At 43.6% G+C, this 19,542-nt stretch overlaps 1 protein-coding gene across 8 annotated transcripts in view; it reads right to left on the reverse strand.

The window, feature by feature from the left end:
• nrxn2b (neurexin 2b) overlaps positions 1 to 19,542 on the reverse strand; it is a 1,057,142-nt gene that overhangs the window by 41,237 nt on the left and 996,363 nt on the right. For all 8 annotated transcript variants that reach the window (XM_079579566.1, XM_079579564.1, XM_079579563.1 and 5 more), the window contains one exon: positions 16,272 to 16,443. In XM_079579566.1, coding sequence (XP_079435692.1) covers positions 16,272 to 16,443 — 172 coding nt within the window. The remainder of the gene's footprint in view (positions 1 to 16,271; positions 16,444 to 19,542) is intronic.

Consider the following 19,542-nt stretch of genomic DNA (forward strand, 5'->3'; position numbering starts at 1 on the left):
GAATTTCAATTAGTTGTGTAGGTTCTGAGCTTTCCAATGAGGTATGGCCTGCCCACAAACATTACTCTCTGTGTGTATCCTGAAACAGCTAAAGGTTGGTATGTATTACAGCTGGCACAGCAAGGGGCCCCTGTCTGACTGTCACTGGTGGCGAGGACTCTGTTTCCACGTCTGAAGTCTGTAGCGCCGACATAATCCCGTATCACTCCCCACACTGGTTTATCTAGGCCTATGTGCGAGGAGACATAACAGGGCAGACTCCCCAGACCCCTTTACCCCCACTCCCATAGATCATGTAGCTCAGCGGGCCGCCGGATGCCCTTGTGAGGAGGACACCCACATCGGAAATCCATCCAGCAGAGTGGGATCACATGGAGACCACTGGCTGCGAGCCATCGCTCGCTCTTTCTCTCTCTCACGCTCCCTTTCCTCTCAGAACCATCTCTCAGTCCTACTCCACTTTTCATTAGGGAACTTTCAGATGGATAGCTCTCGTGTCCACGGGCTCTTTTTTGAAGTGAGTGGAAGTAGGAGAGAAAATAAGGCTTGGAGCACGTTGGCAAGATGTAGAAACTTGGAAAGCCAGACTACGTAACATTTCACCCAATAAATAGGATAAATAACTAACATTTATTCATTTATCAAGTTTTGGAAATACTTCTTTCTTTAGACCTGACATGATGGAGACGTTACTTGCTTTGTTTCGACAACAGAACCATCAGAAGCACAAATAACGTTTCCGCAGTATGGCTTAAATAAGCTTAAAATGAACTAAACAATAGACTTTTGCTATTCTGTTCAAAGAAGTTCTACTTTGAACTTGCCTTGAAAACTTATCTGAACTGAATACTTTTGATAATCCGCACACACAGGTGGGCAGGAAGTTCAACGACAATCTTAGCTTTGTAGAAAATGTATTGATAGTTTGATATAACATATTTTCCCCCGACTGGGCAAGCAATAATGTTCTTTGACCAATTTTACTTATTTTTAATGTATTATTACGACCTTCCCTCCTTTACTGACACTATTCTTTGTTTTGTTACTATAGGTCTCAGCGTTCAAACAAACCCTGCCTTTGGCTGCCTCACAAACTGCCCAACGGATTACAAATTCCTGCGTTTGATCATGGATTTTGCTTGTACGCCGTTTCCTTTTCTTTTCTATAGCTTTAGAACTCCTTGTTCTTCCCTCCTCGGACGAGCTTCACAAATTAACTTGACAAAAGCAAAGTCTAGCCATATCGGCTTTAATTCCTTGTAGGAACAGACAAAGACTTCACAAACATCAAACACCTATTCCCCGTGCTATCAACAACAACAGCCGCCGTGTAATTGCGTTGCTTAAGTAACTCTTGACAAGTATTTTTTGACAATAGTGACTTCCTTAGAAAGGGACCCCCAGGCCGCAGTAAACAAAAGGATGCCAAATTAGTCTTTCTTACCAGTAGACACCTCTTTTGCTTTAGATTGTTTGATGCTTTTTCATGTGACGACTGGAAAGTGAGAGGTTTTTTTCCCCTCCTTGGCTGCTTTTGTTCAATAAGAGACCCACAGCGGGATAATATCTAGCAGGATTTCAAGACATCTTTCATCTACGCCGCACATATCAATCCTGCAGCTTGGAAGTTCTGCTGTACCTTTCAAGTCTGTCATGGTGGACTCTGCGAACCCCCAGCTCTTGAAATTCAACTTGTCACTAAAACAAGTGATGTCGTCCATGCAGTGGCAGAGCCAGAGGGGTTGCTGGCCAAAAGTCCCTGCCACCCCTAGTGCCGCCCTGCTGGAGAACCCAGCCACGAGCTGTATATTTGCCCCAATTTTCAGCGCATGTGTGAAAATGTCGAGTTTCCCACACTTGTTACTGTCCTTGAATGCATCCCCCTCACAGCCTACTCTTAGCGCGCTTCCTCATTGGTTTCATTGTAATGTGTTAATGGCTTATTGTGACTTTTCACGTGTAAATGAAGCAGTGCAGGTGGAACACTGTACATTATGCAAAGGAAGTCGAGTTTTAGTCGAGTTTATTCTGTGGAGTAAAGTCGGGCAGTGAATGTGCTGCTGTCGCACCGACTCCTTTGACATACACCGGGTTCCAAATTATGATGCAAATTTTATTTCAGGATCAAAAAGGTAAAGAAAAAAAATGGTATTGGTATTGTGCCTCACGGCTCTTTGGATCACTGACATCACTCTCAGACGCCTGGGATGATTAGTTTTCAGGTTAAACCCAGTTAAGGGAAAAACTACTGAAAAAGGACGTTCCACATTATTAAGCAGATCATCATTTTCAAGCAATATGGGAAAGAAAAATGATCTCTCTGCTGATGAAAGCGTGAAATAGTTGAATGCCTTGGTCTAGTATGAAAACCTTCGATATTTCATGAAAGATTAAGCCTAATCATCGTACTGTTAAGAGATTTGTGGATGATTCAGAGCACACTCGGGTTTGTGCAGATAAAGGCACAATGAGGACGGTTTCTGCCAGAAAAAAAATACATCAAATGAATAGAACAGCGGCTACAGCAGACAGGTATTTGAAGCTGCTGGTGCCTCTGGAGTCTCCCGAACATGAAGGTGGAGGACCCTCCAGAGAAAAACAGACCATGTGTGCTGTTCACACTATGAACTCCGCCTGCTTCTAAGTAACTGGGTGAACAATTGGGATGTGTGGCAGGGTTAGAAACGCATTTAGGCAATATCTGAATGTTTGCAAAGTAATAATTAGTCAATACTCAAATTCAGATTTTTCTTGGCGTAAGTGGCGATAACCGTAGAGGCCCCTGCATTCTACACTTCCCACCGCCTTCTATAGATTATCCCTCCTATCTTGCTTTCCATCTTGCGAGCATCCACAGGGCAGTAATTGGGGGCTTCCATCGTGCTGTGTTGGAGCAAATCCTGGCATACCACTGACCGGCAGCGCACCGATCAGGATCACGCAGAGAGCAGGCTGACTTCACTGGCCAAGGCCTTCCTAAAACGACACGCGCTTTAACGGGGCCCCAAAAATAATTACTCCGCCGTTCAGCGTGGAGTCTGTGACGCGCGGTCAGAAACTGGTGAAGTCCTGTGAAGAGTTGGACCCCGTGATGCGCGAAGTTTTCTTACGAGGTATTTGAGGCAGAGGCTTACCGTCATTAATCCGACCGCGTGGAGTGACAAGGCAGTGGCAGTCGTAAGTATATGGAAGGATGGGGTCAGGAAGGGCATTTGATTTAAAGCCGACGGTTGGGTTTAGGAAAGCCTCAATATATCGCAAAACCACTGAGATATTTTACACCACAGACTACAACAAACCACAAGATAGGGATTCATGATCTTAATAGTTTAGTTCCATTTTAGCTGCGTTTTGGTCATGAATTAGTATTTTCAAGTCTGGTTTTGGCGTGTTTTGCTGTTTTTGTCATTTTCTGTGAATTTAATGAACTGAAAGGGTTTGGTCAAGACGGTAACTGAATGTCACATTTGTTTTCATATTGAGTAGCCCTGTACACAGCCCTTTTTGCATATCGCAGGACCTACAACTCATAGCATTCCTCACAATCTTTAGTTACCTAAGCCCTCTCCGCCCTCCCTCCTGTGCCTGCGCGCTGTACTCTGTGATGATGGAGATGTCTTATCCACAGTGAGACACTCCACACGGAGCCGCGGTATGTTTTGTGCTCTCATCTTTCATCTGCTGCTCACCGGAGCAGCGCACCGAGAGCGGCGCACGTACACGTCTTCGCTTCACAGACCTAAAGAGGAATCTGGTCCACGCACCCGCGGCCATTTGTCTGACCGCCAGCTTTTGTGCAGAGTGCACCCCGTACTCCTACACCCATACACCTGTTTTAGTCTAGTTCCATAAACCTTCAGGGTGCTAACTGGAGGTCCTGAGTGCTTTTATGATGTTTTGGCTAAAAGGAAGGCACTTTAAATTTTTCTTTCTTCCTACATTGTTTGCCTGCTGCTTTTTCAAAGTAGATTTCCCATCCAAAAAATAGGAACAAATACAGTTCCATGGGGCATAGTGCAACATGACATTAAGAACCTTCCCTCATTGTCATGGCATTTACATCATAGAGACTTTGACTATCTGCAAAGACACGCCCTCTAAACTTAATGAAATACGGCTCGCTAAAGTTTTAAAACAGAGAAGATCCTAATTATTTCATTAAATATGCACGTACGGTCATTAAACGCAACTGACTCACTGTTTCCTGATCATCGTCTAAAATAATGAGCAGTGAGCAGGTCTAAACCAGGTCTAAACCAGATCTAAACCAGGACTAAGCAGGGCTCATTGTCAAGCATTTTGTAAATAATAGGCTATATACAGTGCCTCTCGTTAGTATTCATACACCTTGAACTTTTGCACATTTTGTCATGTTTACAACCCTAAACATAAAGATTTTATTTTAATTTTTTATACTGAACATTCACACACAAGTAACAGACAACTGTGAAGTGAAAGCAAAATGATACATGATTCCGTTATTTTTCAAAAAATAGAAAAGCAAAAAGTGGGGCGTGCATAACTATTCATACAGCATTTTCTGAGTGCATTTAATTGCCTTTAAAACATTTCTAATGACTCCAGAATGTTCACACCTTGGCCTGACCATTAAACAGAGGCCACCTGTGTGTAATCTACTCTCATTACAGCTGTTCTTTCAGGCCCTCAGAGCTGTGGTCGGAGTGTGTTGGTCACTGAACAGCATAATGAAGGTCAAGGAGCACCAGAGAGGTCAGGGATAAAGTTGTGGAGAAGTTAAAAGCAGCCTTAAGTTATACAAAGATTTCCCAAGATTTGAACCGGAGCACTGTTCAATCCATTGTTCGGAAATGGAAAGAGTATAGCACCACTGCCAACTTACCAAGGCGTGGTCCTCCACCTAAAATATCAGAGCGAACAAGGAGAGCCCTGGTCAAAAAGGCAACCAAGTGCCCCAAGATAACTCTGGAGGAACTGCGAAGTGCTGCTGCTGAGCTGGGGGAATCTGTACATGGGACAACTATAAGTCGTATCTACACAAATCTGGCCTTCATGGACGAGTGGCAAGAAGAAAGCCATTATTGAAAGGAGGCCATAAGAAATCCCGTTTTAAGTTTGCTAGAAGTCACATGGAGGACACAGCCCCATGTGGAAGAAGGAGCTTTGGTCAGATGAGACAAAAATGTAACTTTTTGGCCCAAATGCAAAACGTTATGTATGGAGCAAACCTGACACTGCTCATGGTCCTGAGTGCACCATCCCCAGTGTCAAATATACGGGGGGGAACATCATGCTGTGGGGCTGCTCTTCCTCAGCGGGGACTGGGGAGATTGTAAGAATAGTTGGGAAGATGGATGGAGCCAAATACAGGGACATTTTGTAGGAAAACCTGCTGGAGTCAGCAAGAGAACTGAGGCTGGGGCGGAGATTCACCTTCCAGCAGGACAATGACCCTAAACACAAAGATAAATCTACAATGGAATGGTTCAATAAAAACATATTAATGTGTTAGAATGGCCCAGTCAAAGTCCTGACCTAAATCCTATTGAAAATCTGTGGAAAGGTCTGAAAACTGCTGTTTACAAACGCTCTCCTTCTAATGTGACAGAGCTGGAGTTGTTTTTTAAAGATGAATGGGCTAAAATGTCAGTCTCTACATGTGCAAATCTTGTAGAGTCAAACCCAAAAGATTTGTGCTGTTATTACAGCAAAAGGGGGTTCCACAAAGTATTCATTCATGCTGTATGAATAGTTATGCAAGCCCCACTTTTCACTTTTCTATTTTTTGAAAAATAACGGAATCATGTATCATTTTGCTTTCACTTCACAGTTGTCTGTTACTTGTGTGTGAACGTTAAGTAAAAAAATCAAAATAAAATCTTTATGTTTAGGGTTGTAAACATGACTAAATGTGCAAAAGTTCAAGGTGTATGAATACTAACGAGAGGCACTGTACAAAGGAGGTCAAAATGTATTTTTTTTGAGTAAACAAAATAAATGACATGATTTGATGAACTGCCTTTGTTCTTAGATGTTTTGGATCCTTTCAAGTATTTCCTTGTGCTGCTCATTTGTTTGGAGTGCCTGGGTGTTCTGCTTTTTGTGTCTCCTAAGAGCACCTATACAAACCTTTGGACTACATTTGGACACCTAAAGCTGTTTCTAAGTAATGTTGATTTAGTCACAATTTCAATAACATTTGCCAGAAAGCAGAAAAAGTCCCACACACAGGGCTGCCAGATCCTTAACAGATGGAGTAGACCTAAAATGACATAACTACTACTGCATCAGTCCCTGCACGGACACAGGGACAGCATGAAAACTGTACACAGAAAGACCTAACCTTGCTTTAACCCACAAAAACGTCCTTGGATTGGAAAAGTCGCATTGAGAACATGGACTTGTGACCTTTAATCGCTGGATAGGAAGTCTCCCTCACGCTTAGAAAAATAAACGTACAAGAGACTTTGTTCCCTCATTGTTACCTTGAAGCAGCAGCCCTCGAGCAGATGCCCAGGCCATTGTAGCACTTGTCTTGCATTTTCTACCTCTAACGGTCGTCCCTTTCACTAAATCGCCTCGGTAAATGCCACTGCGCGGAGGAAACGGCCTCAGACGTCTGCGCCGCCGCCGATTCCCTGCATTCCTCTGCCCATTTTGATTTATAGCGCGCATGGAACTGTTTGTCGTCTTCTCAAAATGAACATTGTAGCGTCTGATTAAATTTGCGGTCGCATGTTCGGAGTCATTTACGAAGTGTCGGCAGCCCTCCGCCCTCCTGTGTTATGCGTATGGGCTGTTGCGGGCTATATATTCGGAGGGATGCATGTAATCCTCCCCGCTGTGCTTTACAATCCAATTTGTTAGCTGCTTATTATTCAGTAACACGCGAGGGCTCATCCATCACCACGGTGACGCTTTACAGGCGCTCGCAAACCCCCGGCGCATTCCCCGTTAGCTCATCAGTTTTCGCTGTGCAGTCTTAGCACTATCCTGTAGCAAGGTAATTAATGTGTGCACTATAAGCCGTGCATGCTTATTTACTAGTTTGCATAATTAAGGATTTATTTTCTGTTGAAACGAATGACTTGTTCACCAGAAAATTATAAACATGCCAAGATCGTTAATAGTTTTGGTGAGTTTCGCTCGGGCCTTGGCAGTATTTGTCTGAATTAATAAAGCAGTTAAAGGTAATGTTGGTCGGGTGTGCTCGTAGAGGCGCAACTGCAACTGAACTTGGGTCGCCTTAAGCTGCGCACGAGGAGACGGGCACAAGTTTGACACGGCATTCCTCATTTGAAAGCCGAGAACGGCCAGAATTCAGTCACCGAGCTTTATAAACTGAGGGCAACACGAGCACTCGGTGGTAAGAAATGGGCAAACGTTTTGATGTGGGGTCTACAGTAGGTTTTTGAACTTGCCAAGAGGGCCAGACCAGGGCTAGAATTGGGTCGTTTCAAAAACAGGACAATTCTCAAATACACTGCAATTGTCTAGACACTTTTGAAAAAGCAATAGCTGCAGCTCTGCATTATCTTTTTTTTTACGTCAATGAAACCGTCAGTGTTTTTCCCCTGTTTTAGGCAAAGCATATTGGGCTTTAATATCTTTTGTGGGCCAGATTGAAGGGCTAGGCTGGCCGCTATTGGCCCACCCGTGCTTTAAGTTCATTTCCAAACTGGTTTTAGCCGTATAATCCGGCAACCCTTAGCGTGGGGCTCATTCTGTTTTCTGATTGGATAATTAGAACAAAAAATAAATTAATTTGTAAAAATGTTATTGTAATTGTGAATAATGAAAACGATGTTTAATTTCAACGTTAACCTTGTGTGGACACAAGTAGTTCATGCTTTAAAATAGTCCAAAAAAAGTCCTCCGCTTCTTCCCCTAGTGGCCCCCTAGAGCCCATGTTAACTCCGAAACTACTCAACTGGACAAACTTTTTGATTGAACAGAAAATGATTTTCCAGGAAGGATAAACTGCTTTTGCATATTTCACAAACTTCCAAGACACGTGGGACTGCAGCAGAATAAAAAGTTTTATTTATGAAAGCAGAAAAATTGAATTGCAATGTGCAGTGTGTCAAAAGCTAAACGCAAAAGCACAAATGTGGACAACACTGGAGTTTTCACTGGCCCCGTTACAAAAAGCACATCCTGCCAACAACGCCAAAATGTACCTTGATGCACGGTACACATAGCTCACCTTCTTCCTAAGCATACAACTATCCTTTTAGATTCTGTGCCTGCAAATACTTGAAGCGACTACCGAACAAAAAGGCGTTTGAGGCTGTGTACACTCCCACTGGCCATAATGTCAGCATCGTGAAGCTTCAAAATATGCTAATCACCGCCTATCCGCAGCGTTAGCGACAGTGTAACTATAGCTGTGAAATGCATAATCATCCTTCGGTGCTCTAGGGGTTAGCACGATCGAGCCCAAATGCCACGAGAGATATAAAGCGCCGGGGAAATTGATGGATTTTTCCAGGGGCGCCGTAATTTTACAGTGCTAAATGACTGTAATCACGCAAAGAGCTTATGATGTACCGATTAGGCGAGTGCAGGGATGATCGCGAACTGGGGAGGGGAAAGGGTTGGCGGCTAAGCGCAAGGTAGCGATTATGTTGCCATGTACAGGTGCAGTGTGGGTTCGGCTCGGCCTTTTGCGGGGGTACAGCTCAAGCAGATGGTGGTTTGTGAGAGCAAGAAAGAGAGATGGGGAGTGGGGGGCGTGGAGGCTACAAGGACATGGGACAAATGAGCCATATGGTAAGTAGTAAGTGGGGAATGTGGAGGTAACAGTTATTAATAGTGTGGATAAGAAATGTGGTTTGTAAATGCTAATATGATTGTATTTTACGTTTTCAAACTTAAGGATTTTGTTGGCCTTTATCTTGTGACAGTGCGCTCCCTGCAGGCAACAGTGGGAACTATCAAGATTTGAACGATTGCATACAATCTTTCAAATATACTTTTATTTTTGCTAACAGCATGCTAGCACCAACGGCGTTTGAGTGCCGTGATTGTTTGTAGACTTTAACAGGGACACAGGAATTACACAACAAAAAACCTGTAACCGATTGGAGCTTTAGTGAGTAATACTACAAATGTAAACATGATCACTCTGACTTAAGTTAATGTGGCAAAAAAAACACTCAAGATGCGTTTATGACGTGGTCAATTTGACATGACATGTCACCTTTAAAGTCGATGCTCTTTTTCTGGAATCCTGGTCATTAGCGTGCTCAAACTGCAGTCTCAAAAACAGTGCTTCACTTTTTCCTTTCAATTCTACTAAACAATTTACCCTTTTTCTTTCCTTGATCGTCTTGTCGGTAGAGCCATTCCCCGTAAATCCCCTCGGCGGCTGACAATTAGCTTCCTCAGGTGTGTTGTGCTGTCCGCTGACCAACAACTGGAGGGAAATGAAATGGTTCAATTCCACGCCGTATGGCACAGGCGCCAACATCTGCTGCTTTGCCCGTGCCCTGGTCGCCACGCTCGCCCCACGGGGATGTTTCCACCGGGCCTTCTGCCGTTTTTGGATCGCGGCTAGCTCGGAAGAGCCAGTAACCGCTGCCGTACGACCCACCGGGGACACCTGACATTGTGGATTAGCTGGCACTCTTTGCCTGCTTTCCATCCATTATAGGCCAGTGTTGTTTTTGATGAGAGGTTTTAAATCTGTTTTTATTCTCAGTCCTTTTTCTTCAAAGCTTTGTCGAATAACTACTTTTTTAGTTGTGGTGTAGTTGACAAAATCAATAATACTTTTCATTTGGCCAATATGTTTTCCTCTCACTGCCATAAACATGGCACACTATTGTCATTATATGGACCAAATTCACAAAGCACTGTTGAGTCAAAAGCACACCAAGCGGTCAAATCATGAAAAATACTGCCAGCTTGGAGACTGGATATAATTGGAAACATGTCAGGCTGCAACCCTCCAAATTGTCATGCGAACAATCTGAGACCTCCACTGTGCAAACTAAAACAGATAATGTCAAGCACAAAAATGTTATCAACTCTGGTTGAGTATTACGTTACATTATGATGTGACTTTGTGATTCCACCTCAATTGACAAATCTATACAGTTTGAAAGGCCAGGGGTTGTCACACCCTCCTCTGACAAAAAAGGGACCCATCAGGCCCACACAAAGGACTTTACACATTACCATAGGAGAAGAGAGGTCCCCAAACAAGCCAAAGGACCACCACAGCAACAGGGCACCAGGAACCAGATGGCGTGGGGACCAAGCACACGAAAAACTACAGGGCAGACTTCGGGCAGGACGCAAGGCGCGACCAAGACCAGACAAAATCTGGACAGAGGGAGAGGGGAGGTCCAACGAGGACGAGGCCAAACAAAATCCCACACCAGAGGGCTGTTTCATAAAGCTGGCTTACTCTGTAGGCTAGGCTTATTTGGCCAAGTCTGGCTTCTTTTGTTGTCTTTTCGGTTTCGTAAACCAGACTCACTCTGAGTCTGTCTCAGTTACTGCGGAACTTAGCCTTGTCCGGACGGCTAAGAGTAGACTGAGCACAAGCTATGTGTCTTCTCTGTGGAATCCAACACCAATGGGCATTGTAAATGAAGTAGCATGTACAGCTGAGGCAAGTGCTGCATGCTCGCAGAGATTATTTCCGCAGAAAAGTGCAAGGAAAGCAAAATGCAGTCCCGCTCATGCCTGGCCTCTGGCGGTGCTGATGTTGTCTTTGTCCCTGCCGCGCTGTATGACCTGCACTTTTTTTTTGTACAACTACACATTTCACCAGCACTCATTTATTGGCCAAACTAATGTATTGTGTTAGTAGAATACAACTCAAATGTGTTTTGCAAAATGCAAAGAGGTTTTTCTGCGAATCACAGCACACATACCCCTAATACCAAAATGAAAAGTCTGATATTCTCCATGTGTTTCCTGGTGAAGATCAGAGACAACGCAAACGTCTCTCGTGTCCAAAAGTCCACTGGAGTCTTTTCATATCCAAAACAGTGAGAGTCCATTCCTCCAGAAGATTCCCACGCATCAAACAGGTGTCAGTGCCGCATCCACAAACTTTAAAAACTGGACTCAACGTAATAATACGATAAAAACAGAGCGACTAATGACAAACAGCGCAGTTTAGCTTAGCTTTATTGCAGAGCGTTGCATGAATGCACGCACGCTTTTCTTTCCATACCTCTCCATTAATACAGCATTTGTAGAATTTGTAGATCTCCACTTTGCAGAGCGTTTAGAAAACTATCCAATTAATGATGCCATTTACCTGAATGCTTGTGGCCAGAAGGAATTTATAAAAATATCTGCGTAAGTGTGAACAGCGCCTAAATACACAATACGAATGAAGCGGAACGCCACTCCAGGGAAGCTTTTGATGTCAATATAATAAATAGAACATCATAACATGGGTAAAATCTCAATGGAAGCCATTTCCTTTAGCACCAATGTAACGTTCACAAAAACTTCTCACATGCATAGTGCCGTAAAGAAATAGACATATGCACTTAGACACGTGGAATACTCTTGTCAAGGCTTCGCGGCGCATCAGGGGACGTGTTGCTTCCCTTTGGAATGAGGCTGACCCGTGGCGACCATGTTTGCTGTCAGCATCATGTCATCACACATCATCACCCCGACCAGGGCATAGCGAGGAGGAGGCGGCCATGGGCAGTGACAGTGGGTACGGACTGCATTGAAGGATGAGCATATTAGGGTTGGGGTATGGATGTCATTTATAAGAGACATGTGGCAGCTTGGAATGATGTATACAGAACAGAGAGGTACAGTATGTGTCTGCCTGGAAAAATGATTCAAGAAGCTATTTGAAATAATATAAGGAAAGTCTTTCTTCAACACGGATTACATGACAGAAGCAGTAATGGAGCTGGTTGAATTTAAACTGTCTGTTGCGGTCTCAACTCCGTCCTTCCTAACACAAAATCCCAATTCTTCACAGGGCAATGGACTTCAAAATAGGAATATAAAGGAGTACCGGTGTTTGATCCCGACGTGCGGACAGTTAGCAATGTTTTCAGCTGTAGTCAACCCATCGACCACATTTAAGTGAGTAAAGCTGAGTTAGAAATCACACCTGGTTGTTATGCGTGTGCTCAGTCAGGCAAAAAGACCAAAGACGTTGTTAGCATTTAGCCTCTCCTCTTTGGGGCCAAACGGGAGTGAAATTAGAAGCGACCAAGCTCTTCCACAAAAAGGGGGACTATATTGTAAGGCGTAATAACACCTTTGGAGCACTTTGTTATCCGCAAGTGAAGATATTCCTGCGCGGACGTCGAAGACTATGGGACGATTAATCATTCATGAGATTAATCGCGACTAAATATTTTATTCCTGTGACGGCACTAATTAAACATTTTAAACAGTTTATCTTTGGAACCAAACTTATAAATGTGCAGTGCTGTTAAACGATCCAAATGGGAGTGATCTACTTCGCCATGAAGATTTTCTGAACATTTTATCAGCTTGTACTGTACAACTCAAGTTCCGAGGCGATACTGCCGTACATACAACTTTCACTAAAAGTCCAAACATGTTTTCACGTGGGAATCACAGCCGGTTCTATTCTCTTTTATGTTCCCATCCTTGGCTGCCTCTCCCGGGACCTAAAGCGTTTCTTGGCGCTGTCATATCCCGGTGCGCTGCCCCTCATCCCTCCGCACGCACCTAGCGGACAGGGCTTACCGCCACAAGGGCGTCCCGACGAGACAGCGCCATGCGGGTCAAGACAGTCCCACGGGGAAGGGGAGAGACTTTTACCGGGAAACACTGATGCTCTAATGTTTAGAGAAGGGGTGACAGACACATTTGGCACCTGAAACACCTGCAGAAGGCTCTTTCCAACGTCTGTTGTATGTCAACTTGATGTTTGTCCTCTCTTCTTGACAGTTTGAGCGCTGAGAGTGAGCGTCGACATGCCATAGGGGGTCACCGTTTCTTACTATTGCAGGGCGGCGCGGTGGCTGAGTGGTTCACGCTCAGGTTTGCATGTTCTCCCCGCGTCTGTGGAGATTTCCTCCGGGTACGAATTAACCCACCATCTGATCAACGCAATTTTGTTGTACAATTGTATAATGACAATAAAGTTTTAGGAAAAATATGTAAACAACAAAGTAATTTGTGTTTTCATCGTGTCAGTTTAGCACTAAAACAAGGCTAAAATTATACTAAATCAGGAAAATCATGACTAAAAACATTTTTAAGTTTGGAATCCTCTGGTAATAACAAAAAGATGTTTCCTTGTGGTGTTATTATGAAAAAAAAAGGCAAAATGCTAATCTATCCAGTGGTTATTAAGCTTGATAGGTTGATCCACTATCAACCTATCAAGAAAAGCTGTGGGCCCGCAACTATTTAAACACATTGTACAATTTTCAATTTAATCAAAATATAATACACTGCCTGACCAACTCTACAGGTATGTGCCCAAAGAATGAGATCAGCTGACATCCTCTTGGTTATTCCATCAATGGATTTCTTCTTCCCTGATGGCGCGGGCATACTCCAAGATGACAATGCCAGGATTCATCGGGCTCACATTGTCAAAGAGTGGTTAAGGGAGCATGAGCCATCCTTTTCAGGCATGGGGTTAAGACCCCATTGAGAATCTTTGGGATGTGCTGGAGAAGCATTTGTGCAGTGGTCAGACTCTTCCAACTGTCAATATACTGGGTTCCAGTCTGGGCCAAATGAACTCTTTTGGCCTCAGGATTTGAAACCCTCTTCGTCCAACACCTTTGCGTCTTCATTTGTTTCCTGCTCGGTCTCTCTCTCTCTTCCTGATGCCTGTCTCTTCCAGTCTTTTTTTTCTTTTTGCTAATGCATGACATCTCACTTTCCCCAAGACGCAAACTCCAACTATCAAAACAAGACTCCGCAGCCTTCAAAGCACACAACCCTCCTAAAAATAGTTCTGAGCGCGCATCTAGCACTCATAAATGAATCAAAGGCGTTACTCTATGACAGTCTTTCTGGCTTCCTCAAAACTGAAAGATGTGCCGATGGGCCTTTAGCGGGTAAACAATTGACATGCGAACGTACAAACAACAACAAAATAACTGCGCTGGAATTCCGCAAAGGGAATAAGTGATTTGCAAAGACAAATAAAGGGGTTTGCGGGGGAAAGCAAAGACACAAAGACTGCGAAATAAAATGGAGGCAGTGGGTTCTTGTATCTTAGATATCCGAACATTTGTTTCTTCATGTTAAGTAATAAATAAATGCCAAACAAGCAGCCGATCACCACCAGATTAATTAAGGTTTAATTAAGTTCTTTAAACAATAACTAAAGCAGGCCTGAAAAAAAAACGCACCACTGACAAAGGAAACAACATGGTCCAATCCAAGGCCAAACCGGTCTGAGGCAGGACAATGCAAGAGGGAAGGGATGATTACGGGCGTAGAACAGAAGTGAAACAATGTGAAACCTTTACTACGACTAGATAGAAAATATCTACAAAAGACTACTACTTTACCTTGGCTTGGGGCCTATAACGCAAGACTCAAACTTGATCATCAGACTGAGAGTAATAGACCTTTGTTGAAGAATTGTAACATCCTCAACTCATTTCAATCTTCAACTACAATGGTAAACTCTGAGAGCCGACACAAACGAAATAAGACAAAAGTAATTAGGACTAACAGGGAAACGGTACGTAAAGTGCTCACACACATATGAAAACGATTGATCTGGATGAAACAAAGGCCTTTTCAAATTTCGCCAGTGTTGACTAGGCTGTTATTTTCAGACAGAGCTATTGTTAGACTTTTTGAAGGGCTGCTACAGTGAAAGGGGGCTTTCATTTCCATCATAATAAGAGGAGAAAGCGGCGCAAAGTCACGGGGCGCTTCCTCCGCCGCGGTGATGCATGCCCCCTTCGGTGAAGTGGGTCCGCTCTGACAGATGACTGGAGAGGGCACGCCTTCCTCAGCGCCACAACAAAACTGGGAGCGTGGACGGCTGGGACAGGGGAGGGTGAGGTTTCTCTGCTCTTTACGTCAGCTCGGAGCATAAAAGATCAACTGGATAATCAATCACTGAAAGGCTTGCTTTGAATAGCTCGTTTCATGGCAACGCTAACCTTTTGAATATGATCAGGAGCCTATATTTGCAACAGTAACGTTATATATTTTGTCATATTGTGATAAGAAAGCCTATCTTGAAAAATACACGCCCCTAAGGCTTCAGTAGAAAAGGTTTTCAAGCAATAGTCATCTGTATGGGTTGTTTCTGTTTCAATAACAATCCAGAATCCAGCACAGATGAGTAGGTTGCCTGTCACTCAGTAGTAGCTTACCACCAACAAGTGTGTGGTGAACAATGGCAACTGGAAAGTGCAATGCAAGTGCAAGCCATCATTATTAGCAGTAGTAGCCTATAGATAGTATTATGGTCTTGCCCATTTAATTACAACAGGTAAAATGGAAGTAAACAGATAATCAAAGGTGGATCCATCCATCCATCCATTTTCTTCCACTTTTCCGTTCCCGGGTCGTGGGGGCAACTGTTGGAGCTGCCCGAATCACATTGCACCAGCCCCTTGTGGCTCCTTCCGTGGACTCAAAAGTGGATCAAGGTACTTATCCCTATTCACCGGCAACATCATGCTCATTATCTCAAATTATCTTGTAAAATGTAACGAAGAGCCTTAAAGGCGAGGCAGCCCGCTGTTGTTGTCAAGTAAAATTCTAATGCACGACACTAATAAGGTAGTAAAGGATTCCTCCCCCTCACAAATAATGCATGCATTTGTTATTGCAAATGTTGATGCAACATTCCTCTTAAATCATCTCGGAGAAAGCTACAAGTCAATATGTGATTAGCCATTTCTCTGCATCCTGGACTATGAGGACCGAGGGCAGAAATTATGTTGCAAAAACAAATTATTTTAATAGTCATTTGCAGCCCTAGAGCCAAACCTATTAGCGGCTTAATAACTTTTGTATTGAAAAACGGAGTCTGACAGAAAGCATTTAGCACTGGCCAGCCGTAAAATGTCTTCCTTTGAACAACCAGCAATAAAAATGGTGAGCACATTGGACAGATAAGTAAAGCACAGTCAAATTCATATTTAAAGTCTATAATGCGTTTTTAAATCCATAAAGGCCCATTTGGTGATTCATGCTCGTATTAACATTTTTATGCCTTCACATTTCAATCAAGCGATGTTCTTTGTCATGATCGTCTGATGAATTTTATGTGCTCACTTATCTCCAAAGTGCAACCGTGTTATATTCCTCATGAAACAGCAAACATGAGCTCCTACCTGATGGGAAGCGTTCTATAACAGGCTGGTTGTCCACCTGTAGCGTTGCGTTGCCACCACTGCGCGTGAACCGCACCACGTGGTACTTGCCGTCGCTCACCATCACCGCGCTCTCCTCGATGATTATGTCGTCTGTTCCCACGTTGAAGATCACGCCGATCTTTCCCCGCTCCTGAAAGAAGAGAGGAAGGAATGGAATTGTTAGCATGGTGGCTAACAAAGAAGTACTACACAGGCAGGGTAGTACTCATGACTGTGGTTTAGAGGATACCGTAAGTCAGGGGTGTCCAAACCTTTTTTCATGGGGGGCTGCATACTGAAGCGTACACAGGGTGAGGGGCCATAGATCGGTGGTTAGTGCCGCAAAACCTTTGACTAGCAGAGGTTTATATTGCGCCCCCACACCTTTATTTCTGCTCAAAACCTTCATGCCAGCTCTGTCTCACAGTAAAAGTTTAGTTGTTTGGTTAGAATTGTGTAGAATTATTACATTTCAATTAAAAAGGACTATCTCTGATGATGTGTCTCGACAGAGGGCAACCAAAAATTGGTCTGAGGGCCGCACTTTGGACACCCCTGCTGTAAGTCAATTGAAATAATTAAGCGATAGATAAAGTAGTATATTATACATGGAAAAAACAGCAATGCCAAAACCCGCGGACACTCAATGAGGGAATATAGCAGACTTGGCATATTTGAAGGATTTGGCTCCCATTTTACAGGATTTGCATTGATACAAAAGAGACATAGCCCCATGAAAACGTGCAGAACAAATTTAAAACGACCAAATGTGCATTTTTCCCTGATTCTGCATGTATCAAGGTTTATGCACTCAAAAATAGAAATACAAACAGCAGAGAGAAAAATGCTTTAAAAAGTTTTCAATTAATTACACACTTGTACTGTCGATAACACGTTTTGTCATTTTCAACACTACGCTGACTTTCGACATTGACTACTGTCGTAATAGGTGCACAGAGTTTTCAATTATAGCCGTGTTAAGCAAATGTATCTTGTTCAGAGCAATATGTACTCATAACCAGCCGCGCTACATCATTATCTTTTGCTCCTTGGCATACGCATAAATCAAACTCTCTGTAGCATTAGCGCACATCAGAAGCTCGCTAATGAAGCCGCCCTGTGTTCCTGCCAGCGTCACCTTTAGCGTTTGCCGACCCCGGGATCTCTCTTGACCCCTCCCCTCGGTCATCTAATGGCATCGCCGGCCGCCCACTTCTAGTTTATTATAGCCCCACCGCCTATACTCTGCTGTTAGCTATAGTATGTCCGTCCGCAGTCGTCTGGAAAGGTCAAAGTCATTTATGGGATTATGGCGTGCAGATGGAGGGGGAAGCAGCCTATGACAAACCAGATAAAAACACCGCACAGGCCATTTTAACTGGCTACGTCACTGGCCAGATATGTCCCTGGTTAAAGGCATGAAAGAAATGCTCAATTTCAGCTCTACCAAATGTTGTCACTGACATCAAAGTAGAAGTATATGTACTGGCAGCAATGGAGTCAAGTTTTCTGGGGGTAAAATACAGGGTAAAATATACATAAGCCTAACCTGCCACGCCTCATGGCCACACATGAGAACGCTGAGCTGCCCCAAGTTGTTTCAGCTTCCATGTTTGCCATTAGCACTCACACCTCTCCGGGGCCTAACTATCTAGGAGACTGTCGTTCCTCATCAAGTCTTCTGTCAGCCGGATCTTCATGTTTAAATAAGCTAACAGCTTCGAGTGACGGTGATGGTGCCATATGACCGGGCGCATATGTCGACAATCAGTCATCAGGCGAAATCGGCCAGACTTGAAATTGTTTTAGAAATGGAATGATTCTTCACCCAGGTGGATTTTTGTCAAAGTCTTTAGAAGTTTGCATGCTTGGTAGAATTTGCCTGTGAACTTCTGCACGCGGTCATGTGACACCATCGCCGCCGGCCTTGATGAAGGAACATGGCAGGTCTCAGGTCGGGAAAAGTGTTTGCGTATTAGAACGTGAAAATCCAGTTGACGGAAGAATCAATGTCATTCCGTTGTTATACAGGGAAATGAGCACAAAACCAATATAATATGTAATCTGGACATGGTTTGAAAATCCATCAAAACAATTCAGCAATCATCCGTCTAACCCACTAGATCTTCTGCAGACTTTCACTAACAGGACGCCACTAAAAATACGACTTTCTCTTCCTCCAGCCCTTGGCAGGAAGCTTCCCAGTTGTCACCCCGGGTCAGGAGTGTGCCACCTTCCCCTTTAACAGCCTGGTGTCCCTTCCCCGTCGATTCCAGCGGCTCATTTACTATGCGCATTCATTCCGGCACATTCCGTGGTGAGCTTTTCCATATGGCTCCGCCTCGCAGCAGTCCAGATCCATCTATTCAAGGCTGATTAAAGATTTCCCGAGAAGGAGAATCAGGCACCTAGATGTTAACGGAACTTTATAGAGCTAATTAATAGAGTAAATAAGTGCAGTGGGTGTACAGTTAGTTAATGAACGGGATAATGAGTGCGGTTACATCCACTCCTGGTGCCGCGTGGAGTGGCACTGCTCGGCGACGACCGCGATTAGGGTATTAATTGAGCATACTCAAATGGCAAAGTGTGAGCAGCCTTGATTAATATAGTGGCGAGGCTCAAGAAGTAAATACGGGGAACTTTTTGTAGGAATGCAAGAATGTACAGCATCTGAAAGATATAGTTATATTGTTTCCTCATCAAAAACACACCTGAAGTTGAGTTCTGCATTTTCTTTCTTAATTTAAGACTGTTTACGTTCTAGATTCTCAGGGAAAAATTAATGAATGAATGAACACATATGGAGTAAAGTTTTAAACAAAACAAAAAAAGATTCAATCAACTTCTGGGTACTAGTACTAGGTACGAGCACTGTATGTGTGAGTAATCATTAACTCCTCTGCTGCAACTATTGAAAGTGTTGTGAAAATGTCTGTTTTTTTTTTTTTTTTAGAAAATAGTTTCAGTTTTGCAACAAAGTCTAACCAGGAAGCCATTTTCTAAATGTCCACCCAGCTCACCTCTCCCACGCAGAGCAGAGAGTGGTATGAGCAGCCAACGGAGCTTGCACCGTCTGATCCTAGTGCTTATGTTCAACAGTTACTACATCCACAAAGCTGGATAAGCGAGGGGAGAAGAGTCTTACCATGCACTGTCCCGACCAAATAAACAAACAAATAAATCAACTATATTTTCATATACCAGTAGAAATATTCCCCACCAGAAGAGAATGTGTCTCTATATCTAG

This window comes from Gobius niger (assembly GCF_951799975.1).
Source record: "Gobius niger genome assembly, chromosome: 21".
Taxonomy (NCBI): Eukaryota; Metazoa; Chordata; class Actinopteri; order Gobiiformes; family Gobiidae; genus Gobius; species Gobius niger.